This window comes from Chanos chanos, chromosome 8, assembly GCF_902362185.1.
Source record: "Chanos chanos chromosome 8, fChaCha1.1, whole genome shotgun sequence".
In the NCBI taxonomy this organism is placed as follows: Eukaryota; Metazoa; Chordata; class Actinopteri; order Gonorynchiformes; family Chanidae; genus Chanos; species Chanos chanos.
The window spans coordinates 22059401-22086850 of NC_044502.1; the positions used below are offsets into that span (position 1 = coordinate 22059401).

General features: G+C 40.8%; 3 protein-coding genes across 3 annotated transcripts; all 3 read left to right on the forward strand.

Annotated features, from left to right (window-relative positions):
• The first annotated feature begins 17 nt into the window (after positions 1-17).
• Positions 18-1072, forward strand: dnaaf19 (dynein axonemal assembly factor 19). Its single transcript, XM_030782976.1, has 3 exons — positions 18-160; positions 329-461; positions 575-1072. Exons 1-3 carry the CDS (start codon positions 18-20, stop codon positions 1070-1072), a joined length of 774 nt encoding a protein of 257 aa, XP_030638836.1.
• Positions 1073-2093: 1021 nt separating this feature from the next.
• LOC115819464 (Ig-like V-type domain-containing protein FAM187A) lies at positions 2094-3341 on the forward strand. Its single transcript, XM_030782977.1, has one exon. It carries the CDS (start codon positions 2094-2096, stop codon positions 3339-3341), a length of 1248 nt encoding a protein of 415 aa, XP_030638837.1.
• A 964-nt stretch (positions 3342-4305) lies between these two features.
• abi3a (ABI family, member 3a) lies at positions 4306-25303 on the forward strand. The gene is made up of 9 exons (XM_030782806.1): positions 4306-4437; positions 5317-5487; positions 11887-12066; positions 13286-13347; positions 16802-16897; positions 17144-17430; positions 17973-18092; positions 24817-24933; positions 25140-25303. Exons 1-9 carry the CDS (start codon positions 4306-4308, stop codon positions 25301-25303), a joined length of 1329 nt encoding a protein of 442 aa, XP_030638666.1.
• Positions 25304-27450: the final 2147 nt, after the last annotated feature.

The following is a 27450-nucleotide window of genomic DNA, read 5'->3' on the forward strand; positions in this document are numbered from 1 at the left end:
TAGGTGAATCGCTTAGCATGGACAACTCTGAGACAATCAACTTCTCTGTCCTCGAAAGAGCGCTGTCATCTGCACTTGAAGCAGACATGAAATATCACAGAGAAAATGATGCTAAATTCCGGGCCATTCATCAAAATGTTGGCAGTTATGAAGAGTTCAGGTAATCTACTGAACATTTTCAAGCTGAAAGCAACAAGTAATCTAACTGCATTTGGTTGGAGTAACTACGTTTATGTTATCTACAGCTAGATGAAGCTTGATTTTTCTGAGGAGAACTTTGTCTTTCAAAATTTCCATTTTAATTGAAACATCAATTACGTTTTTGTAGGGACATAGTGCTGGCGTCCCACCTGAGGCCACTGGATAAAAAAGACCGAATTGGCGCGCCTCGCAAACAGCCATGGAACACGCTTGCCACAAACACAAAACAGCAGGATGTAGCTAGCTCTGAAACATTTCAGGTAAGATTATCTGTTTTTGTTTCAAGGTTGCAGACTTAACATTGACCTTTTCAAATTGTCACTTTCAGTTTGTGGACTTGATAACTGCAATAAGGAGGTGATTGTTCCACCAGGCGTCCGTATGTGAGTTTCGGCCAAAGACAGCGTCCGAGTTTAGTCGGGACTGGCGCAGGTTTGGAGGATGTCCAGCGGAGAAGTACCGGCTCCTAGTCACTCTGGGCGGGGAGGTTCTGCGGGGTATATTTGGGGCTGAGGTGGGCTTTGGTCTGCTAGGGGACTTCGTCACGGTCCTTTCTCAGGGCATTAAGTCTGGCGATGAGATGTCTGTGGTCAGTGTTCTAGAGGCGCTCTGTAAGACTCCACGTTTTGGCCTCAATATATCCCTTTTGAGCTGTGAGGAGCAGGAGGGGTGTAAGGAAGTGTTTCGTAAGCTGTGGAAGGCAGTGAAGGGTTCTATAGAGACTCTGGATGGAACCTCAGTGGAAAACAGTGCATGCAGAGGGATTTGTGATGCCAATAAAATCCAAAATACAACCAACATGGTACATAACCCTTTATTGGAAAAAGTCGAACATTTAATGAGGGTATATGGGATTTCCATTAGTTTATGAAGATTTGTCATATAACTGCAGACTTTGTAAAGAGTGCAAGTAAAATATTGTCTTCACAGTTGTTAATTTGAACATTATGGGAGGAATAGTTTATGATGATTCACTTATCCATGTAAAGTGATTTGATTGTTTTCACATGAAATAAATGTATTTTTATGTCTGACATTTCTCCTTGCATGTCATATGTTTACTGTCAAACATGTCTGGTGGTCTTTTAAACCATAACGTATATCGTTTGAATGACATCTGAGCCACGATACACAGATTGTAGCAGTGTGACGGACAAACAATGGACCCATAGTGTAAATGTACTTTACTACAGTTTTAACAGTGCACTAAAAGCTGTCTGTATTTGGTTAAGGGCATAATCTTGTACATGTCTGTGTCCTGTCTCTCACATCCAGGACCTTATTCATGTTAAAAAAAATCAGGGCATGTTATCCATAAACTGTCACAGATTCTTCAGCTTTCAATGTATATTTTTGAACTTGTTTGAGCATAATGAATAAATGTTTATAATTTAAGAGAGTTACTACTCTTGTTTGACATTGACCTTATTTCTGACATTGCCACTCAAACCTGATGAATCTGCAGTCGCCATCCACTGAAAGCCCAAATCAGTGGCTTGCACGATGGATTTGTGCACCTTATTTGATAAAACTATTAAACCACAAGCTATGTCTCTGTGTTTTGTTCTTCTGTGTATTTAGGCCAGGTCAGAACAAAGGTCAGTTCATGCTGATCTCATGTGGGTCTCCTCACTAAGTAAATATGAACTCAGAAAAATAAATCTGATTTGACCAACAATTTAGAATCGCCGGCAGTCTGAATACAGACTCTGTTGCAATATCTGTGAGTGATAATCCAGCAATTAAAAAAAAATATATTGATACAGTGTCAGAATGAATTCACAGTAGTAACTATGGTAACCTCTTAACCTTCTGTGACATCTCTGCCGAATATTCTAGGGGAATCCCTCTTTACAGCAAACACAGACAACCCAAAAGGAGGAATGTAAAATATGAGAGTTTTATCACTGTGGCTTTGGACACTCTGTCCTTCAATACTGTCTGCTTATGTGGCTCCTGATGAGAAGGAGGACGTCTTTGCTCAGAGGGTTTGTCCTGCTTTTCTTGTCTTCAACAGCGCAGCCTACTTGGCCGATACGACCATAGAGTTACCCTGTCACTGCAAACCTGAGAAGGTGCTCTCTGTTGTCTGGTACTACCAGAAACATCTGGGCTCCCATGATACCAAGGTTCTCACTGACTTTGCAGGAAAGTCTGTGGTTGACTCATCCAAGGTTAGCAGGGGCTCGGAGCTGCATAGCCGATTTTCGATTCGGCTTTTCAGCCTACTCATCCTCAGAGTTCAGAGGGCAGACTCTGGTCACTACCTTTGTGGCTCCGCCTCTGGAGAATTCTTCTATGGCTATGATGTAGACGTCCAGGAGGTTCATCATGTGTTCTTTATGTCACCTGCCCAGAGAGTCCCCACACAGGCCACACATACCAGACAGCCCAGGCTCTTTCAGGTGTTTACCAGTTACCAGCCCTGGTCCACATGTGATCGCTGTGGTGCACAGGGGGAGCAGATGCGGGCAGGACTCTGCTATGTCTTGAGCGACTACCTGAGAGTGCGCTATGGCCACATGGCACGCAGGGTCGCCTCTTGTGGCTCTTTTGCTGTGCCGCAGCATTTGGGCCTGAGCAGCAGTGGTCATGGGGCCCTCTTAGAAGTGCGAAACTGTCACTCCCTCTGCTCCTCAAAGCCAAAGATTCTTCAGAGGAAGCTAACCCTGCTGGAATTCATGGGTTATGGAGAGCCAGCATCTCCAGAGGTTCCTGTCTACTACTACAACCACCCCCTTGGCTCCCCACTCATTCTGTCCTGTCCCGGGGCAAAAACGCAACACGCAGTGGCTTGGGATAAGGGTTCGACCCCGTTGTATCGTTCTCAGTATATGGAAGGCCTCAACAAGAGCTCACGGATGTTCATTGACACAGGCCACCACCTGCACTTCAGCCCTGCACTGCTGGAAGACAGGGGGCCTTATTTCTGCTGGCTCCAGGGGCAGCGGGTCGCAGAGATCAGGCTGGGAGTGTATCTACACCTGGGACATCTCCAGAGGACTTCAGTCCAGGACTCTCTCTACGCTCTGAAGACTATCCTCATATGCTACCTGGGACTGTCAGCTGTCTTTCTTCTTGTTTTATTTGTGAGGTTTTCCTGGAGGAAAATCAAGGATAAGACCTCATACTTAACATAACTTTTTGGTTGTTCAAATCGTTCCATAGTTTTGAACTATTAACAACTAACATGCTTGTGAGTAGCCATAGTGTGAAATTTCACAGCCTTAAAATTAAATAAACAGCCCATGACAGAACATACTTGACGCCATACATATGAACACATATATGTGTAACTTCGATTCTCCCTTTTAACATTACACGTGGTCCTCATATGAGCCGACATAGAAAGCGCAATTTGGTTCCCGGCGCTAGACTCGTCAGTGAAGAAGCGTCCTGAAATAGGCAAACTCAGCGTGAGACCTGATAACAGCAGGTGGCGGTATTATCTTGTTAAAATAAATGCCCACACAACACAGATTCAAATAGTTGGCTTACTGTGAGAACTCAAAATGGCTTTGAAGTGTAAATGTATACTTGTCAAATTTTGAACACATTTATCTTTACACAAATACAGGAGAATATTTCATGAATCCAGTATGCACTGACCCACAGTTAATAATGGTATCAAGGTAGATGAAAAAATATTTTTTGGCGTCCGTCACAAACGCTATAGCCTGAATGTTATATGACGAATCGAAAGCCCTTAATGATATTGCTTAGTACTGTAGCGAATGACCTTTTTTCCATTACCTCTGTTTTTTTTTTTTAATAATGTTAGTGTGTTTGTTTATTTTAACTGGACTTCATGTTAGAAGATCACCCGTTTACGTGAGGTGGATTAATAATGAGGTCTATCAATTAATCTGAAGTACCGACCTTTGGACGCCTAATAACAGTCTATGTTGGCAAAGGACATAAAAAAACCTACTCTGGAAACCCTGGAATTTTAGTTCCGACACTCAGATAACTTGTTGCTTCTCTTTTTTGGCCGAGAAGACAACTGGTATTCTTATTAGTTGCGCCTCTGCATTGTGCGGCGCTTGCTACCGGATAGATACTAGGTTTCCGGGGTGTGCATTCATTCGTCTGAAGCGCTGAAGAATGAAGGATCAAACTTGCACCGAGCAGATAACTAAAATATTCCAAGACGCGCCGGCGGCAAGACAAGTTCTTTTAGACAACTACAATAATCTGTACAATGTTGCCGAGTACTGCGAGAAAAACTATCTTCAGGTCAGTTACGGAACGACACTCGGTATTTCTCCATGCTTGTCATTCAGTATCTTCTGGCCGCTGCGTTCATTTAATATACACACCAAAGATGCCAAAGTAAATGCAGCTCATTTGGGTGATTACAAGAAGTACGTAAGATGCGTGACAACCGTTACTACCCGCACTAACAACGCTTGAATGATTAAATCGGCCTCAAAAGTGGACATATCTAGGATTTTGTTCAAATACTAGAACTGTTTCTGTTTTCAGGTCTCTTGATATTTTATATACTATTATAAAAGGTGATTTGTGAGAACCGTGTACTGGTTCACGTACAGAGAAACTTAGGGGGTGAATGCTGAAGTTTCATTTCCTGCTGTTTCTACCGTTTGCACGGGCTTTCACTCTCTTCACACGCATAGACAGGAGCCCGTGCTAACCCACCGCATCATCCCAACCCGAACCAAAGACTCTGACTAGCGGTTTCACTCGTCCTTCAGAGATGTCCTGTACTATTATGACTTAAACATGATGATTATAATTTAATGTATACATGATTATAATTAAAGTTATTATCACCATTTAGCAGTAGAAGCGGACACACAGAAAAGGCAGTAGGGCGAAGTGTTACGTTAAGAAAGAGGAAGCCGGTAGCTGTGCCTGAGCAAATTTTCAGGAAGTGCATGTTTGTCAGACAGACCCTTACTGGTGATGCTCAGGAATTTTAAGAGATGCAAACCAACAGAAGTTTCACTTTTTCATTTTAAATAGTTTTTGTTCAGTTAGACCTGGTCTTGAAACCGAGCTGATTTTGAACACTGTCATGGACAATACACTGTCTTATCACTGATAATGGGCTAACATTTCATATGAAAATGACCTACATTTCCACTCCTTCAGGCTGGGGATGATTCTAAGAAGGCCTTGGAGGAGACCAAAGCTTTCACAACGCAGTCTTTGGCCAGTGTGGCTTATCAGATCAGCAGCTTAGCCAACAGTGTGCTGAAACTGCTGGATGCACAGACCTCCCAGCTTCGCCAGATCGAGTCTTCAGTCAATCTCATTGGGCAGGTGTGATCCCACTGCACACTCTCACTTGTAATGTGTGTGTGTTCATTTGATACAGAGAAGCTGAATGGCAACTTCAACATCACCTTCATCAAATTTGTCACAAGACGGTAATGCACACATTTAAATAGAGGTTTGTAGTGCGCTTCCCATCAGTGTTGCCAGCTATTTTGTTGTGGGAGTTTTACCCCTGAAACTTTTTTGATGAATACAACCAAGCCAGTTGTTACTGTAGAAACTGTTCAGTGTGTTGACTGTGTGATTGGCAGTCTTATTCTGCCAATGATCTAAAGGGAGTTGTTACCTCTACCTGATGCCAGTCAGTTCCTGCCCCCTCCACTGACCAGGCTATGTGCTGAATGAGAGCAGAGACTTTTCACTACTCTTGTTGTGACCTGTGACATTACTCCACATTATATTATGTTTTAAATCATAATTAATTTGCTGAAAGACATTTGAAATTAACAAAACATATATTCTTATAATTGATCTTTCAATAACAAGTTGTTAGTTTGTAAGCCTCAGGTGGAGTTGAGATCATTATCAGACTGTATAGTTATGGCAGACATGACTGCCTCAACACAACATACGAGGTAATTAAACAGGTTAAGGCACTGGGGTGAGTGGCCAGCAAGTTGTGTCATTACCCGACATTGTACTGTCAGGTAACAATGTTGTATTACATTGGTGTTGAATATCCACTCAAGACAGGCAGTATTAAAGCTCAACACACTATTAAGACGCTTTATATGCATATTTCCTTTTCATTTTTTATTTCAAATTCCAATTCAATCCAGTTTCACTGGGTATTCCCTTTCGCTTAAAAACACAAATTTATGAAAAGAACTTGATTCATAGACATTTAAATTATTACAGTTTTAGTAATGCTTTCACAGTTATCTGATTTAATGTATTTAAACTGACTTCACAGGAAATTGTTCTGAGATATCTATCATTTTATATCACAGACTAAGCACTGGAAATGTGACACCTCCTCACAGTGAAACACGTTTTCTTTCTGGTTTGCTGTCAGTTTACATTGGAGAAAATGTTTTGTTCTGAAAACAATAAATAAGACGTACATCAGAACTGAATATAGTAAACAGAGTTTGCAAGCTGTTATCTGTCAGTATTGTCAAAACAAATAGTTCCAGTCCTGGATGCTGACTGGTCAATTCAGCATTTCAGTCGTGTGTGTATATTCACAATATTGCATGGCTAAAGCCCTCTCAAGCCCAACACCCACCGGTGCCGAAGCGGAGCAATATATGACAATTGTCGTTTGACATTCAAAACAACCACAGAGCGCGTCAGTGTCATCTGATAGACAAGCATGAGAAACTGAGTTGTTCGGAGTTGTCTAACTTAGATCTTTTACCTTAATGCTATAGCTCTAACTTTAGCTATTGTACAGCAGATTTATGACGCCAACGTCAGGAAAGCAAAATAATGCCCTAACCTGAAAGTAAATATAGCTCATTTCTCGCCTGTGGAACCAGCCGGGCAATGCATTTCAATGGGAAAATGCGTCTCGGTGATGCAAATAAGCTCGGGAATCACAGAACTGATTCTGACTGTGGCACACATTTGAAAATTATACAATAATTTACAAACCATACCCTCCATAATAATTCCATACCATACCCTCCATAATAATTCACAAAGCATATCCTCCATAATAATTCCATACCATACCCTCCATAATAATTGGCATACCTTATACAAAAATCTGTCTTCACCTTCAAAGCATTTTGACTGCAGATTTAACAACTGGAACTAATCTACTGTTTAAAACTGTAGAACTCATCATAGGTTTTTCTGCGGTGCTTTGTAGGAAACATTTTTAGAAATTACAGCATTTTGCCTACTCAGTGCAGCCTGTATTGGCTCTTGAAGTTTTCCTTTGCCTCAGATATTCTGGCTCAGTGTTTGAGGGAATCCTCAAGTGGATTTAACACTGTTAGAAAGATGTTTGACTCAGTAATTATTGACTGTGGCAAAGAAAGATTTTTAACTCAGTACTTATTGACTGTGGCAAAGGACGGGCCTGTGTATTACACTTGTTTTTCTCGCCTCATGATTTCTAGAGGGGAATGACTGTTTGAGATTTCTTTAACTGTCTCTGTGGAATGGAGATGGATGAAGTGTGTGTATAGTGTCTCTCTGTGGAATGGAAGTTGGTATGTGAACATCTATGCTTTACCCCAGTGATATAGGAAACTATTGGCCTTAACACAGCTCTTTACAGTAAGTGTAGACCAATATATCACCTCTTTCAATAGTGGTGTTGCCAAAAGTGTCATTGTTCCTTTAACACATTCGTTACTGTGTTCGCTCATGAAGCAGAAAAGCACTGTGGTGTTATGTGAATGCATTCATGCATATGTTGACATACAACAGAGCTGACGCCTAAAATAGTGAAAATTTGATTCTGTTAAAATGCATGATTCTTCTGGAGGTTCCATAGTGTTTTTATTCTGGTAAACTTTCAGAGACCTTCTGTAGGTGGAGGTTTGATATGTTTAGGTTTGACAACAGTGATAAAGTGTGATGATAATTAATTCACAGTAGGTTCTTCATTTCGTCATGTAGTGGATATATGACATGTTGTGAATATGTAGTGAATATGTATTGAATACATGACATGTAGTAAATATGTAGTGAATATATAACATGTAGTAAATATGTAATCCATATGCAGTGAATATGTAGTGGATATGTAGTAGATACATGACATGTAGTGAATATGTAATTAATATGTAGTGAATATGTAGTGAATATATGACTTGTAGTGAATATGTAGTGCATATATAACATGTAGTGGATATGTAGTGAATAGGTGAAATGTAGTGAACATGTATTGAATATGTGACATGTAGTGAATATGAAGTAAATATATAGTGAATATGTAGTGGGTATGTGACATGTAGTGAATATGTAATCAATATATAGTAGATGCATGACATGTAGTGAATATGTAGTGGATACATGACATGTAGTGAATATGTAGTGAATATGTGACGTGCTTAATATGTAATTTATATGTTGTGAATATGTAGTGAATATGTGACATGTAGTGAATATGTAACATGTAGTGAACATGTAACATGTAGTGCATATGTAGTGAATATGTAGTGAATATGTGACATGTAGTGGTTATTTGACATGTTGTGAATAGGTTACATGTGGTGAATATGTGACATGTAATAAAATGTGACCTGTAGTAAATATGTAGTGAATATGTTGTGAATATGTAGTGAATATGTAGTGGATATTTCACATGTAGTGAATACGTGACATGTAATGAAAATGTAGTGAATATATGACATGTAGTGAATATATAGTGAATATGTGATATGTAGTGAATGTATCACATGTAGTGAATATGTAGTGAATATGTGACATGTAGTGAATATGGAGTGAATACCTGACATGTAGTGAATAGGTGCCATGTGATGAATATATGACATGTACTGGGTATGTAGGGAATATGTGACATGTAGTGGGTATGTAGTGAATGTGTGACATGTAGTGGGTATGTAGTGAATGTGTGACATGTAGTGAATATGTGACATGTAGTGGGTATGTAGTGAATATGTGACATGTAGTGAATATGTGACATGTAAGGGATAATGTACAGTGAATCGGCCATTATTGTAAAATAAACCCTGACAGGGTGATGCAGGACCCTGACGCGAAGCTGTACATTATCCCGCTTATTACACGGCTACTTACTAAAGAAATCAATCATTTGACCCAAAATAGTGATTTAAAAATGATTTTATTGCTTCTGCTAAAAAAATTAGTTCCATAGCAATGGCCTGTTATACATAGCAGTGGTCTGCTGTACAGAAGTAACAGACCGTAGAATGCCATAATTGACCAATCAGAATAGAGTATTCAATAAAGCCTTGTAATAAGTAGTGAATATGTGACATATAGTGAATATGTAGTGAATATGTGACATGTAATGAATGTGTAGTGAATATGTGACCTGTAGTAAATATGTAGTGAATATGTAACATGTGGTGGATATGTAGTGAATATGTAGTGAGTATATGTAACATGTAGTGAATATGTAGTGAATATGTGACATTTTATTTACATTTACATCCACAGTATTCCCTTGTCCCAAGTCAGGTAATCCCCTGTGTTTATCATTGGTGGTTTGCACCATTTTGCTGTCATGGTGTCGGGTTGGGGTTCCTGGCATCTCTGCCAGCCTCCTGGACTGCCACAGTGCCCATGAGCAGGGTACAGAACCCCAGGGTCCTGTCCTCTCTACCCCTCCCCTCTGCAAACAGGCCATAAAAAGAGCCTGTGTGAGCTGGATTAAAATGAGATAACTAAAAACTTGCCATGCTATGACCTGTAGTAGTAAGAGTATAGGTGGAAAATGAGTATGATTAAAGAGTTATATACCTCTGGCTACTTGAGGCCTATATACTTCTGTCCCTCCTGCCCAGACCTCCTGGAGGCCCCTGTTCTGAGCCAGTGGCCCACCAGTGATGCTAACTCAACCTGACTGTGGAAACAAGAATAACCTGTCCTTTATAGCCACGTGAAAACCCCAATTTTAACTATAGCAAAGCTAATCGCTCTCAGCCACTATACACTTAAAGACAAACTTACTCATATGAACACTACTTGGTTATCAAATTAATCTATATCTATATTAATATACCACCTACCTTGTATATTAACTCTTTTTGACCGTGAACAAATCATATACTGTAAATTATTGCGTTTACCATTGAATCTGTTTACCCTGGACTCATTTTAAACTGTACATATCTCTATTCTATGTGCTGGCCAGAGGAGGATGGGCTCCCCCTGTTGAGTCTTGGTTCCTTGCAAGGTTTCTTCCTCTCATTCACTTCATTAGGGAGTTTTTCCTTGGCATTGTCACCTTGGGCTTACTCACTGGTGGTTTAGGCTCTCATTGCTCTAAAGCTGCTTTGAGACAGTTTTTGATTTTGAGCGTATACAAATAAACCTGAACGTGACTTTGAACTCAGTTATAGTGGGTACAGGGCTGGGGCTCAGATTATTTCTTTGTGCTGAGAGATGTGACATCAAAGTGTTCCTTGACTAGACAATATCAACTTCCTTATCCTTACCTCACCTGGCACAGTCGTAAGCACTGTGCTCTGGTCAGATCACACAGCTGATCTGAACCAGGAACAGTCATAAGCACTGTACTCAGATCAGATTACATAGCTGATTTCACAGCTGACTGGACCTGTGAAAGAGGAGACCATTTCACAAACACTCAGCAACACAATAGAAAATGTAACTGCAGTGTGGTGTTGATTTGTCCTGTGTTTGGTTTGCTCCATGTTTCTTTAATGTGACAAGAGCTGTTGGTTCATGCATTATAGTTTAATTTGAACAAAATGTTTACTCTGTCCTCTGTGGACTCATGGCAGTCTTCTTAGAGTCTTATTTTCCTGTCAGTCACAGAATATTTGGTATCATCCCTGGGATGGTAGTTATGTAGTATGTTAGAAAGCATGTGATTGTACAGCAACCATCTAACTCTAACCTCTTAGCTTTAGTGGGGCCCCCAGTCACCAAGGAAATGACTACCAGCCCCCCACCTGACCCCCGAGCGCCCAACACAATCATCCCTCCCTCCCATTCCTCACAGGCTCAAGCATACCATTCCAGAGTGCTCTGTGCCCAGCCTACCAAAGCCAGGTCACCTGAGGCCTGGAGCGGGAGGTGTGGAAGAGTGCCTGTGTGGGAATGAAAAGGCCCAGTGTTCTCGTCTGGGAGTCCAAGTGCTAACTCTGATTGATGTTCCCCATTGTCTGCTGTGCACCCAGCAAAGGCTCTTCCGACCGGGGAGTCTGAGTCCCTTTCTCTTCCTGTGAGCATTCAGAAACAGCAGACTGGGCTGGTTTAGGAAATGGCTTAATCTGGTAGCAGGAGCTCTTTGTCAGTCACAAGACCTTATATAGGGCCAATTCTCCAACACTTGGGTTCCCTCCCTCCCATCAGTGTAAAAGACTGCAGAGAAACTGGGCTATGCTCTCTTTTGTTTCTGACAAGATGTAAAAATCTCTGCTAATATGCCTTTTAATGTTTTCAGTTGCAGTCGCTGTGAATTGTTGTAATTCAATGTGCAGTATTCTTAAATCTCTAACCAACAATCAGTGAGGTGCAAATAGCATGCAGGGGCTTATAGGAGCTGTGTTTAAAAAAGTGGTTCAGCTTTGGGAAATTTTTATGTGTGTAATTCAATGCGATGGCTCAAACATGGTCATGAAAAATCTCCTTTTTGTCATCATGTGTATCTAAGTAGGAGTGTATTGTAAACACAGTCGTCCAAGTTCTTTGCACCAATACTTTATCCCACAGTTGTGTCTTGTAACAGAGGACTTGTTTGTCTCCTCTCAGACAGTGGATATGCACAGGGAGAAAGTGGCTCGTCGAGAGATTGGTGTTTTCACAACTGCAAAGAGGGTGCCACGCAGTCACAAGATCATCGCCCCGGCGACGGGCAAAGAGCCTAGGCCTAAGTACTCTCGAATGCCGATCTCCTACTCCAACTTAGATGCACTGGGCCATGGCATGAAGGTGAGAGTTCATGGCTGCACTGCACAGTCACATCAGAAGCATTTATGTCTAATTTATGTCTAATTAGCTTTTTAAAGGGCGCACTAGCCTATGTGTGTTTAAAAGGGCTTGATGCTCCTTTATAGACAGTCAGAGATTACTCATTTCATGTTGAGAAATGAAATAACAAAATGACATCGTAGCTTGGCCTAAGCGTCGTCTGGAGCATAGTTTTGCAGCTGCCAATTTGGCGGCATGACATTCAACCACATCCTGCTACAGAGATGCTGTTCATGATCTCAATTTGCTGCTACCCCCACCCCCCCCGCCCCCACACACACGTACACACACACGCATGCACGCATGCACACACACACACACAAACACAAACTCACTTGTGAAGGCAAAGGCATGTACTTGTACAAAACTCAGACTCAGGAACTCTCCTCTTTTTTCTTGTCCTTTCCCCTTTGTCTCTCAATCTCTCTCACATACACACACACAGACAAAAACAGACACACACAAACTGGCTGGCAGCCATGTTTGAGCGTGGGAAAAGACAGCAAGAGATGTTAATTGGTACTGCCAGTGCTAAGCTGTCTTACTAATGCTTTCACAACCCCCCCCCCCTCTCTCACACACACACATACACACACACTCACACACACGCACGCACACATGCACGTCAAGCACACGCAAAATGAATCAGCTCATATTCATCACAAAAACACACTCAACATGACAAATAAACGCACAGTCTATAAAAACACAGTTCATATAAATACGCTGTCTATATAAACACATAGTCTATGCAAACACACAGTCTCTATAAACACATGGTCTATATAAACACCTAGTCTACGCAGACACATCCTATATAGACTCGCTCGCACGCGCACGCGCACGCGCACACACACACACACACACACACACACACACACACACACACACACACACACACACAATTTACTGTGCTCTGTAGTGTACTGCACTCTGAGATCATATGAAACCCACTGTATTTGAAGCATGTAGCAGTCAGGATATGTCTATATATTACAGAATACATTTACGGTTGCAGGTGTCCAGTAATGGTATTGATGTTTTTTCCAGAAAACAGATACAGATAAACACACCGATGAGCATAACGTTGCATTAAAGGCCCTGGTTGAACTCTGTTGTGTATTTGAGCACTTTCAGGTAAAACACAGTAACACATTTTAAAATGAGCTTTTCCCCACAGGACTCTGGGAAGCAGCTGGAAAGAACAGCGACCATGACACGCAAACATGGCGGCACTCTTGGGTAAGTCTATTAGCGAGACAGTACAGTCTGTTAATGAGAGTACAGTCTGTTAATGAGACAGTACAGTCTGTTAATGAGAGTACAGTCTGTTTATGAGACAGTACAGTCTGTTAATGAGAGTACAGTCTGTTAATAACAGCACAGTCTGTTAATGACAGTTCAGTCTTTTAATGACAGCACAGTCTGTAGATGATGATGCAGTCTGTAAATGATAGCACAGTGTGTTAATAAGACAGTACAGTGTGTTAATGAGAGTACAGTCTGTTAATGACAGTATAGTCTGTAGATGACAGCACAGTGTGTTAATGAGACAGTACAGTCTGTAAATGACAGCACAGTGTATTAATGAGACAGTACAGTCTGTTAATGAGAGTGCAGTCAGTTAATGAGACAGTACAGTCTGTTAATGAGAGTACATTCAGTTAATGACAGTACAGTCTGTTAATGAGAGTGCAGTCAGTTAATGACAGTACAGTGTGTTACTGACAGCACAATGTGTTAATGAGACAGTACAGTCTGTAAATGACAGCACGGTGTATTAATGAGACAGTACATTCTGTTAATGAGAGTGCAGTCAGTTAATGAGAGTACAGTCTGTTAATGAGACGGTATGGCCTGTTAATGACAGTACAGTGTGTTAATGACAGTACAGTGGGTAAATGAGACAGTACAGTCTTGTAATCACAGTACAGTGTGTTAATGAGACAGTACAGTGTGTTAATGAGAGTACAGCCTGTAAATGACAGTACAGCCTGTAAATGACAGTACAGTCTGCTAATGACAGTACAGTGTGTTAATGACAGCACAGAGATTTAATGAGACAGTACAGTCTGTTAATGTCAGTACAGCCTGTAAATGACAGTACAGTCTGTTAATGACAGTACAGCCTGTAAATGACAGTCTGCTAATGACAGTATAGTCTGTTAATGACAGTATAGTGTGTTATTGAGACAGTACGGCCTGTTAATGACAGTACACTGTGTTAATGAGACACTACAGTATGTTAATGTCAGTACAGCCTGTAAATGACAGTACAGTCTGTTAATGACAGTACAGCCTGTAAATGACAGTCTGTTAATGACAGTAGAATGTGTTAATGGGAGTACAGTCTGTTAATGGCAGCACAGTGTGTTAATGAGACAGTACAGTCTGTTAAAAACAGTACAGCCTGCAAATGGCAGTACAGTCTATTAATAAGACAGCACAGTCCTGTAATCACAGCACAGTCTGTTAATGACAGTGCGGTGTGTTTATGAGGCAGTACAGTTTGTTAATGACAGTACAGTGTGTTAATGACAGTACAGTGTCTTAATGACAGTACAGTGTGTCAATGACAGCACAGTGCGTTAATGAGACAGTACAGTCTTTAAATGACAGTACAGTGTGTCAATGACAGCAAAGTGCGTTAATGAGACAGTACAGTCTTTAAATGACAGTACAGTGTGTTAATGACAGTACAGTCTGTTAATGACAGTACAGTCTGTTAATGACTGTACAGTGTGTTAATGAGATAGTGCAGTCTGTTAATGACAGTAAAGTCTGTTAATGACAGTACAGTCTGTTAATGACAGTACAGTCTGTTAATGAGACACTACAGTCTTGTGATCACAGTACAGTGTTTTAATGAGACAGCACAGTCTGTTAGTGACAATACAGTGTGTTAATGAGACAGTACACTATATTAATGAGACAGTACAGTCTGTTAAGGAGAGAGTACAGTCCGTTAATGACACAATACAGTCTGTTAATGATGCAGTAGTCTATAAATGACAGTACAGTCTATTAATGAGACAGTAAAGTCTGTAAATGACAGTACAGTGTGTTAATGAGACACTACAGTCTGTTAATGAGAGTACACTCTATTAATGAGACAGTACAGTCCTGTAATCACAGTACAGTGTGTTAATGAGACAGTACAGTCTGTTAATGACACAGTACAGTGTATTAATGACATTACTGTCTTTTTATGAGACAGTACAGTCTGTTAATGACAGTGATCAAGTGATCATGGATTCTTTTGTAAATGGTGCCTTTCTTCTGGACTTTTCCACTAGTGCCATTACTATAGCCAGTGAAAATTCATTATTGCTGCACATTTTGTAGTAAATGTCCATTAAACAGAATACTTCTTCATCGTTTGTATCAGCAGAAACAGAAGCTACAGTATCTGTAGATGAGGCTAAAAACTCTGTTACTCTGTGTAGCCAAGAGTTTACTGCTGTGAGAAACTTCGCTTCCTGTTCTTTTTTTATGACAGATATCTTTTGTCAGAAAGTTTTTTGCCTCATGAACTTACCCACTTCCTCAGCCATGTGAAGTAACTTAAGTTCATTTCGAAAGTTCTGTATTTCTTATGACATAGCCCACACATGCAGAAAGACTTCCCATTGTTCATAATGAAAGTGAATTACTCACACACCACAGCGTCATGGCTGTTTCATGCTAATAAACATCAGACTCTTGGGGTTTGCCCTGTTTTCCTGTTCATGAATATAACTTTTCATACAGTTTTCTGTTATAAAATGGCAGTTAGACTCATTCTGAGCTGCCACAAAACCACAGTACCTGATGCGTCTCCTTGTTTTGACGTAATATTTAGTTTTGGAGTTTGTTGTATTAGTAGTCAGGTTTATACTGATCACAGCATGTCATAAGAGTATTGTATAACCCACATATTTGCTGCAAAGGGGCTGTAGTTCTTGATGTTTCCTATGGGTGGCGCAACATGTCATGTATATATATATATATATAAAGATAGAGAGATAGAGAGAGAGAGAGAGAGAGAGAGACAGAAAGAGGTCATAGAGCTCTATGCCCTTCCTACGAGCTCATGCTATCTGACAGAAAGTTATTCAAAGTATCTCAAGTGGTTTTAGATATTTTGTGATAAATTAGTGGACTGTGTTTGATAGCACACCCACCAAAAAACATTTTCCCTCAGATGTCTGTTCATTTTTCCCTTCAGGTTTCCCCAAATTTATCATTCAGGTTAGCCATTACAAACTAGCCCGATTAAAGCATTAGGTGGAAAGCGATGTGTCAGTGGAAGACTGTTATCAGTGAAATGTTGTGAAATCCTGGCTATGGTACACAATCCATTTAAATATGCACACAACTATGTGATTTCTGTTTTCTATGAATTAAAAAGACAACAATCAAAGTTATAGTTACATTAAACAGTGTGATTCACTGTCTCCTTGTCCTCTTTATACAATTGACTCCAGGGTTGTCAGTTGATTAGTCTAGATGAGGAATACCTGTACTCTGTCATGGAGGGCCAAAGTCCTGCTTTCTGTTGTTAGCTCCTAATTAGAGGTTAGTTAGACCCAGGAACAGGTCTGTGTAATCCTGGATAACTGGTCATTGCTGTCCTTGTTGCTGGCAAACACAGCAACAGGGAATTGATCTAACTATGTGTGTGTGTGTGTGTGTGTTTGTTTTTATGTTCATATAGACGGAGTAGCCGTCCTCCAGAGCCAGTCCAGTGTCCTGTGGCGCCCAGCTTGTCCCGTGGTGCATCGCTCAACTCTCTCAACGACCGCTCCATTGGGTAAGAGCAGTTCTCCTTATTTCGTCTCCTGGCTAATTCAGCTCTTATGCCCTATCCAGTACCCTCATCTATCTCAGAGCACTGCAATAATCTGAATACCCAATAATCTGAATACCCAATGTAAAACACTGTGAAAGTCTGAATACCCAGTGTAAAACACTGAAAAAGTCTGAATACCCAATGTAAAACACTGCAAAAGTCTTAATGCCCAATATAAAACACTGCAAACCTTTGAATGCTCTCCAGATCCAGCTTTGGTAAAGCTGTTCCCCCACCGGTTGTGCCTAACTACCCCACGTCCGTGGAGGCTGACATAGTTACCACACTGCTGGAGGAGACACCCCCACCCCCACCTCCACTGATGGAGGAGGAGGGAGAACATGAGCCTGGTCCTCCTCCACCACCTCCTCTCTTCGAATCCATTGACATTCCTCCTCCTCCACTGACCTCTCCATCCAGCAACCCACAGCCAACCAGCATGGTCCCAGTGCCGCCTCCACCACCACCTCCACCTGCACCACCTCTGGAAACAGGTGAAAACTGTTACAATCCCAGCCATTGTTTGGTATCAGCGTTAGGATTGGGGAAATAAAGATTTTAGTATGAATATTGTAAGACTGAAAGTTGAATAAAACTGTTGGTGTTTGTTAACACTAATCTGGTTGGGCATATTGTTTAATATATGTTTTTTGTATGTTGTATTTTATATCATTAGTTGAAGAAACGTACATTTCACACATGGATGTCACCAATGTTGACCATTCAGTTACACTCTGTAACATTATCCTCAATTTATATCACCAGTTGTATATGTCAATAGGAGTTAAATTTCACTTTCAGTTTTGAACAAGCACAGTTTTGAACAATTAACTAACAGGGGCCATCTTGTGGAAGATGTGAAACCAAGGTTTTTTCTTTTGATGTCCTTTTTCCTGGTTGTGGCTGTCCTATAAATTTTTGGCAAAGGCTTTTTGTCAAGTTCCTGGTGTTTAAGACTGCACTAAAATTTAATGGAGCAGAGCAGGCCATAGTATGCCTTGATAGAGTTCATTGACTGACTTTGTTTTATAACCAGTGACTGAGGAAGATGGGTTCCCGCCACCAGAATCGGCCAATGATATTCCTCCTCCACCAGCAAATGCCAGCATTGCGCTCCCAGCCCCACCCCCTCTGCCTGCAGATATGAATGGTGAAGGTACAGTGAACATTCAATGAGAACTCTCCCTAATTACAGTGTCTAATTGTCTGCTCAGTTTCTTTCCTGGTAGTCCACTGTTTGGAGACAGTGTATGTGAATGTTAAACACTATCAGCCATGTGATTTTATGTTTTCTAGATGTATATCACTAAATACATTTTCTTTTGTGTCATCTCCCGTGACCGGACCCTGAATTCTCATATTTGCTCAACTTCTTACTGTCTTGCACATTCTCACTCTGTAACAGATAACTGCAGTCTTTATTGGGTTGGCACAGTTTGAGTTTTGAGTCCCTCTCCTCACTCCTTAGTGATCAGTGTCAGTCAGCTGCCCTTCTCAACAAAGCAATCCTACATAGCAGAACAGGACAAAAATCCGAAGCATGTGTTACAGTGCATCCTCTGCCTGTCTCAATGTGATTCCTAATGATGTATTTAAATCCATATTCATCCATTTAGATCTTTGTTTCCTCCAAAGATCTTCAGTGATTGTGGCTGGGCAGTACGTTTCATCAGTCTAAAACTCCAAATGCTTGGAGTGTGTTCAGACTGAGATTTTCTTCATTAAGACAGCAGCAAATTCTTTCTCCTGATACAGGTCATTGTTTGGACGTACTCAACAAAGCTGAACAGTAAATGTGCAGTGATACGGTAGAAGGTGTGTAGTGTTGTGAAATAAAGCTGAACAGTAAATGTGCAGTGATATGGTAGAGGGTGTGTAGTGTTGTGAAATAAAGCTGAACAGTAAATGTGCAGTGATACGGTGGAGGGTGTGTAGTGTTGTGAAATAAAGCTGAACAGTAAATGTGCAGTGATATGGTAGAGGGTGTGTAGTGTTGTGAAATAAAGCTGAACAGTAAATGTGCAGTGATACGGTAGAGGGTGTGTAGTGTTGTGAAATAAAGCTGAACAGTAAATGTGCAGTGATATGGTAGAGGGTGTGTAGTGTTGTGAAATAAAGCTGAACAGTAAATGTGCAGTGATATGGTAGAGGGTGTGTAGTGTTGTGAAATAAAGCTGAACAGTAAATGTGCAGTGATATGGTAGAGGGTGTGTAGTGTTGTGAAATAAAGCTGAACAGTAAATGTGCAGTGATATGGTAGAGGGTGTGTAGTGTTGTGAAATAAGGCTGAACAGTAAATGTGCAGTGATATGGTAGAGGGTGTGTAGTGTTGTGAAATAAAACTGAGCAGTAAATTTGCAGTGATATGGTACAGGGTGTGTAGTGTTGTGAAATAAAACTGAGCAGTAAATTTGCAGTGATATGGTAGAGGGTGTGTAGTGTTGTGAAATAAAGCTGAACAGTAAATGTGCAGTGATATGGTAGAGGGTGTGTAGTGTTGTGAAATAAAACTGAGCAGTAAATTTGCAGTGATACAGCTGTAGGTACAATAGCAATCCCAATACGGAGGCACCAAAAGATGCAGGTGCAATGGGATTATCAAATCAGTCTCATATAAATCAGTCTCATAAAGTTATTAACCATTAATTTTGGTGTTTAATACAATATAATTAAACCACTAAAATTAATAGAATAATCCAGTTTTAACACTGTGCTACAGTCTTAGCGAGTATTGCAGTACTAATGTATTGCACTACACTACTAGACCTATAACACTCATGAACAACCAGGTTGATGAAGGCAATTGGGAGTACTTTGATGGCAGAGGTTGGCATTCAGTGAATATTGCAGTAAAAACAGACAGGACAACAGTTCATTCCAAAGATACTATTTATTAACATAATCAATACTACTTGGCAAACTAATACTGATATGGTACAATCAATACTCAGCAGCAAATAGAATGATCAAGGCACAAATGATAATATGATGATAATGAGGTTATGTACAAGTGTAAGTGTCAGTGTAAGGTTGCATGACTGTAGGGCAAGGATGCGTGTGTGTGTGTGTGTGTGCGTGTACGTGGGCGTGTGCACAGCTGCGCACTCAAGAGAGAAGGAGGAGTGAAAGAGAGGGGCTGTGCGCAGATGCAAAGGCAAGAGGTATGTGTGGAATGTGAGTGCAGTGCGCGAGCGTCTGTGCCAGGCATCACTGAGAGTGGGGATGGGCGAGGAGAAGCGCATGCGAGGGAGAGAAACAAAGGATCCCTAACTTGAGGGCTCGTCCCAGCTAAGTCTTTAACCCCCCCAAATCCTACTCCAATGCCAGAGAACAACTGTCTCTTTATGTAGGTAGCAACACCCGCTAGAGACACCCACTGCTAGAGAGAGTAATTTGGATTTTTCCACGGTTTTAAGGCAGAATTGTGTCATCACTGTATCTAGTATCTGGTTTCACTGCTGTATCCAATACCATTACAGTGAAAACTGAGAAGCTGGGTTCAGTTTACCCATAAGGTCAAGCAGGGAATTATGGGTAGTATGGGCTACGGGCGTGGCAACCCCTACACAGTCGAGGATGTGTAGTGTTCTGATTACTATGTCTTTGTAAGGTCCTGTACTTTGCCTCAAAGCACGGCCTGGTCTGACTGTGATCTTGGCAGTTCACACCCTGATATCTTCGGCTGCTAAACAAAGCAGTTGTTACACATTAAAATCTGCAAGGAGGATGCCACATTGCACTTATGCACTTCTGTTATCTCTGAGATTCACTGTTACATACACGTCTGCTATTGCAGAGTTTCAGTGTAACATACACTTCTTTTATCTCAGAGTTTCACTGTTACATACGTGTCTGTTATCGCAGTTTCACTGTTACATACACGTCTTTTATCTCAGAGTTTCACTGTTACATACACGTCTGTTATCTCAGAGTTTCACTGTTACATACGTGTCTGTTATCTTAGAGTTTCACTGTCACATACACGTCTTTTATCGCAGTTTCACTGTTACATACACGTCTGTTATCTCAGAGTTTCACTGTTACATACACGTCTGTTATCTCAGAGTTTCACTGTTACATACGCATCTGTTATCGCAGTTTCACTGTCACATACATGTCTTTTATCTCAGAGTTTCACTGTTACATACACGTCTGTTATCTCAGAGTTTCACTGTTACATACGTGTCTGTTATCTCAGAGTTTCACTGTCACATACACGTCTTTTATCGCAGTTTCACTGTTACATACACGTCTGTTATCTCAGAGTTTCACTGTTACATACACGTCTGTTATCTCAGAGTTTCACTGTTACATACGCATCTGTTATCGCAGTTTCACTGTTACATACACGTCTTTTATCTCAGAGTTTCACTGTTACATACACGTCTGTTATCTCAGAGTTTCACTGTTACATACGTGTCTGTTATCTCAGAGTTTCACTGTCACATACACGTCTTTTATTGCAGTTTCACTGTTACATACACGTCTGTTATCTCAGAGTTTCACTGTTACATACGCATCTGTTATCTCAGAGTTTCACTGTTACATACACGTCTGTTATCTCAGAGTTTCACTGTTACATACACGTCTGTTATCTCAGAGTTTCACTGTTACATACGCATCTGTTATCTCAGAGTTTCACTGTTACATACACGTCTGTTATCTCAGAGTTTCACTGTTACATACACGTCTTTTATCTCAGAGATTCACAGTTACATACACAGAGGTGGACAAAGTACAGAACTCCATTAGTTGAATCAAAGTACAGATACTCCTGGTCAAATATTCCTCCAATACAAGTGAAAGTTGTTCAGTCAAATTTATACTTGAGTTAAAGTACTGGAGGACTTGCTTTTAAAAATGCTAAAATTATTCAAAAGTACATTCTATTTTTAATGTCAATGCATTGTTGTATTGTTGCCACAATGCATTTACAGAACCTGATGACTCTGAAACAACCTCCTGAATGCACTGACTTGTTTGTCGAACCTGTAATATAAAAAGCTTGTGGTATATGCTACAAAGCCTATAGAAACACAACTGAATCGACAAAAGGACAGCTATTGTCGTTTTCATTTTTTTATTTAGCATTTTCGCTAGCTAGTAGTATGCGTCAGTAGTGGATTCACACAGGACCCGGTGTTATGCCCCAACTGGTTTCCAAGCTAACTGGTTCCCCTACGCGTTCACTCACTCTGTTGACAGCAGCAGTTGTGGTCTGCCTCTATCACCAGATACGTCACATGTTCACAAACATATTACTTGCAATTTTCAAGTCGCATCTCATATCTACTGTGGTGAACATGATTGTATAAGTGAGCAGTGAGCACTGCATCACAGCCACTTACAAAAAAAGGTGAACACGGCGTGTGAACGCATACAGGAACCAGTTACCTTGAAAACCAGTTGAGACATAACATCGGTCCCAATACGACAGTTTGGTTGGCAAATCCATAAAAATCAAATGCAGCACGCACTTTGAACTTGACTGACAGCGTAGGAGTAGATAACTGCGATTGGTTTTTCTCCTGTGATGAACACAATATGGCCTATCGAATTTTATATTTCACGTTTCAAGTTTTTTTAGAGCCCAATATCACTGTTTACAGTCTCAAAGGGCTTTACAGGCCACAACAGTCAAAATCAAATCAGGACGGCACCCCCTGACTTAATCCTCATGGCGGGCAAGAAAAAAACTCCCCAAAAACCCAAAAGGGAAATGGGAAAATGGGAGAAATCTTGAGAAAGACCACAGACAGAGGAGACCCCTTCTTGGCCAGACAGGTGTGCAATAGGTGCCGACGCAGCGGGCAATTACAATTGCAAGTAAATTCAGAGCATGAACAAAGCATTTTAGAACAGAAAATTTGTCCACTGACTTCAAAGTGATGCTTCAAGGTAATGAGTAATGAGAACCTTCATATAAATGTAACGGAGTCAAAAGTACAATATTTGCCTTTCAAATGTAGTGGAGTAAAAGTCATTAGTTTCCAGAAAAATTGATACTGAAGTAAAGTACAGATACTTGAAAAATGCACTTAAGTACAGTACTCAAGTAAATGTACTTTGTTACTGTCCACTCCTGAACATACATGCCTGTTATCTCAGAGATTCACTGTTACATACACGTCTGTTATCTCAGTGTTTCACTATTACATACACTTCCGTTATCTCAGAGATTCACTGTTACATACACGTCTGTTATCTCAGAGTTTCACTATTACATACACTTCCATTATCTCAGAGATTCACTGTTACATACACGTCCATTATCTCAGAGATTCACTGTTACATACACGTCTGTTATCTCAGAGTTTCACTGTTACATACACGTCTGTTATCTCAGAGTTTCACTATTACATACACTTCCATTATTTCAGAGTTTCACTGTAACATACACATCTGTTATATCAGAGTTTCACTGTTACATACATGTCTTTTATCTAGATTCATTGTAATATATGCTGTGAGCATAGGGAAAATGTGTGTCACTTTTATTCACATTCTCACATCTTTGCTTTTGCTGATCTGTCTCAGATAGCTTCTGTCTCATGTAACACTGTTTTTCTGGTGTTTTCTTGTCTCTCTGCAGACTGTGTGATTTCTTTGGGTGTGTTATGCATTTATTCACTATATTTTGATATTTATTTGTTCTTTCACTGTGACTTCTCATTCCCTCTGTCTTGTCCAGCACTGAGCACTCGGTTGTCTCAGACACGACGTCACGCCCCCAGCTCTCGCTCGCTCTCTCTCCGGGTCCGAATGGGACCCTCCACCCGCGCTCTCTTCACCCGCTCTCTCTTCCTGCCCCCTGCCCAATCACGTAAGGCCCAGAAGTGGGCTGCTTGCCATTTCACTTTGCTTCTGATCTCATTGTCAACGTGAAGCATAATTTAACCACACCATAAAAACTAATCCTTAATGCACTTTAGAAATAATGATATGAGTTAATTGCTACAGTTTGTGAAGTGAAGGAGCACCTCCGGGCTGGGCTCAGATGGCCCATGGACAAGCCTCGTGTCCAGGAAAGAGCCCAAGTGAATCTGTGCTGGCATTAGTGATGGAACAGAATGGCTCAGTCTAGGGTCATCACTATTACTGAATTAGAGAGATAACATAGCAGCCCTGTCCCTGTATTTAAGTCAGCTAACTGGACTAAACATCCGGCACATTACTAAAGCTACAAATATAGATTTATAGTTGTTTTAACTCTGTTAACTCATTGTGGCTCAGAGGGCTAACGTCACTATTAATGAAAGTATGCAGTGTTGAAGAATCACTCTTGAAGGATAGGATCTCCCAGTTTGCTTTCCTCTAGATTAGCTCAGTTAAACTAGGCAGTGATGTGGTGTGAAAAGTTGTCATTATTCCTGACTCTCTTTGTGGGCGTCCATCAGTCATGATCCCACCGCCCCCTCCGTACCCCCCACCTCTTGCTCCACCAGCTTCGCTGAGCCAGCAGTGCCGCATCCCTGCTCGCCTGGAGCATCTGGGTGAGTTATGCAAGCACACCTCAGTACTTTTCTGCCCTGCCTTGTCCTCCAGGTTCCTTTCTGGCACATGAACACACTGTCTGCTGCTGTCGTCACGGTTAGCTCATATCATAGTGTTCTGAATATCCATTCTGGTAAGGCTGGGTACAAAGTCCCACACTAATAGTGGATGATTGTTACCTGGGACACCGGTGTATGTACTCAGCCAAGCTGAGACCATAGTGGTTGGTAGAGCTGCGAACCACAGGGCTACAGATTTAGAGTTCTGAAAATGTGTGAAAGACAAGCCAGCGCGGTGAAGGAGAGACAGTGTGTGGTTTAGTAGAGACTCATTTGGCCTTTATTCCCCCTGCTGGCTGTGGTCACTGATTGTTTCCTCTGTTGCAGACCTGGAGGTTCCTGCACCACCTCCACCTCTGGATGGAATGGATTTTGATGAGATGCCTCCTCTGCCTCCCCCTGTGGACTATGACACCTTAGCACCGCCCAACTATGAGGAAAAAGGTGAGTGAATGGAAACGGTGAATGAAACTTTCATAAATGTTCTGTTGTAAGCTATTGTATAAGACTTCATATATATTAATAGAAGGATTCTGAACATCCCGACAGGCTCTGGAGTATTGTATCTTGTCATATTGTTTTCATGGAGCATGGGATATGATTGGGATGTTGGCTGATATGTGAGTTTGCTGCTTTCCTCTCTCATCCAGTGGTGGCTCTCTACAGCTATGACTCGGGCAAGCCTGATGAACTGGTGTTTCAGGAGGGAGATATCATCTACCTGACTAGCCGAAATAAAGATGGCTGGTGTGAAGGGGTCCTCAATGGCATACAGGGCTTCTTTCCCAGCAACTATGTACAAACCACCACCTAACATCTCTGTGACAAACTCTGGGATCTGCCTGCTCACAGCACATGTGAACTACATGTGTAACACGTGAACATGTATCCACTAGTTTCCTTATAGCAGCAGACGGAGCACTGTCCAGCAGTGTAGTGTTAGAATATGATATTTGAGTTGTGAATGCAAATTTTTGATCTTTGTAAAAGAGTGATGTGTAGTTTAAGAGGTATTGTATTTGTTAGTGAATTTCAGCCTGCGTTTTTAAACATTCAGTGTGTGTAATTTATTGAGAAGTACACTGGAAATCGAATGTATACCTGAATATGACCATTGTTTTATCAAAATTGGATGAAGTATCAGATCTAGACAAGAAAAGATTTTGAGATTATTTTATGTTTTTTTTTGTGATTTTAAGCAGTGAGTTTGCTGAGGCAATTTTGGTACACTCCACAATCTGCCAAAAGTCCTTCTGCCTGAAATCACATAGAAAAGTTTCAAGTTTCAAGTTTATTTATAGCCCAATATCTCTGTTTACAGTCTCAAAGGGCTTTACATGCACAACAATCAAAATCAGAACAGGACGGCACCCCCTGACTTAATCCTCATGGCGGGCGAGCAGATTGAAAAGCAGATTGACAGTGACTTTGGGACAAATCAGATGGTATAAATGATTTATTCTGAATATTCACAATTCCTACATAATCAACTTGCTTCATTTTTCAAATCAGATTGTATTTTTACAAAAATATGTGAAAACCTTATCTTGTGTATCTTTATGCCAGGCTGAGAGAGCTGTCAGAGAGAGCAGGTTTGTGGTGCTTTGAATGAGAATGACATGCTGTTCGCAACATTAAACTACGAGCTGTACGATTAGCTGTTTAATAACTAGTCATCCAGTATGTAGAATGCAGAGTTAGAATCACAAGTTAATTAATTAAATTAGAGTTTAGAAAAAGCAAAAGCCTCAGAAATTAGGAGATTCTAATTAAATTCTACCAATTCAGTGGATATTCTGTTTTGTTTTCTGTTCTACTCTTGCATTTTGGAAAATGTATGTATTTTGATAAGTTGAAAAAAAGTTTTGCTAAGATTTGATCACATTTTCTTTTTTTGTAGTCACATAATCTTATTGTACAATAGAAATAAAGCTGTGATACACGAAAGGGCTTGTGTCATTGAAACATCCGTACAGGAGAGAGTGTGAGAATTAATCTATTGATTGCGTGGACATTATGACCATGTGAGAGAGAGTAAAAGAGTTCCTCTAATGATTGTGTGGACATTATGACCATGTGAGGGAGAGTAAAAGAGTTCCTCTAATGATTGAGTGGACAATATGACCGTGTAAGGGAGAGTAAAAGAGTTCCTCTAATGATCGAGTGGACATTATGACTGTGTGAGGGAGAGTAAAAGAGTTCCACTAATGATTGTGTGGACATTATGACTGTGTGAGGGAGAGTAAAAGAGTTCCTCTAATGATCGAGTGGACATTATGACTGTGTGAGGGAGAGTAAAAGAGTTCCACTAATGATTGAGTGGACATTATGACTGTGTGAGGGAGAGTAAAAGAGTTCCTCTAATGATCGAGTGGACAATATGACCGTGTGAGGGAGAGTAAAAGAGTTCCTCTAATGATTGAGTGGACAATATGACCATGTGAGGGAGAGTAAAAGAGTTCCTCTAATGATCGAGTGGACATTATGACCGTGTGAGGGAGAGTAAAAGAGTTCCTCTAATGATCGAGTGGACAATATGACCGTGTGAGGGAGAGTAAAAGAGTTCCTCTAATGATTGAGTGGACATTATGACCATGTGAGGAAGAGTAAAAGAGTTCCTCTAATGATTGAGTGGACAATATGACCGTGTGAGAATGTTGCCAAATCTAATGCCAATCTTTCACCTCGTCTTGTGTGACCACATCACGTCCCACACATCCATAACATTTACACACACTCACATATTACTGCTGAAACACAACAGCACAAGCAATAGAGCATTTCTTTTGAAATCAAAATAATGTGTGTCGAAAATACTGGGGCTTCATAGAAACCTGTTGCTCTGTGAAGTCACTCTTGCCACTAGCTTGCCATCCCAAGCAGTTACATGCAGTCAAGCCAAAAGGTGCTTTCTTTGTTTCATAGGAGTTATATCGAGAGTTTGTCTGTCAGATCTGTTTG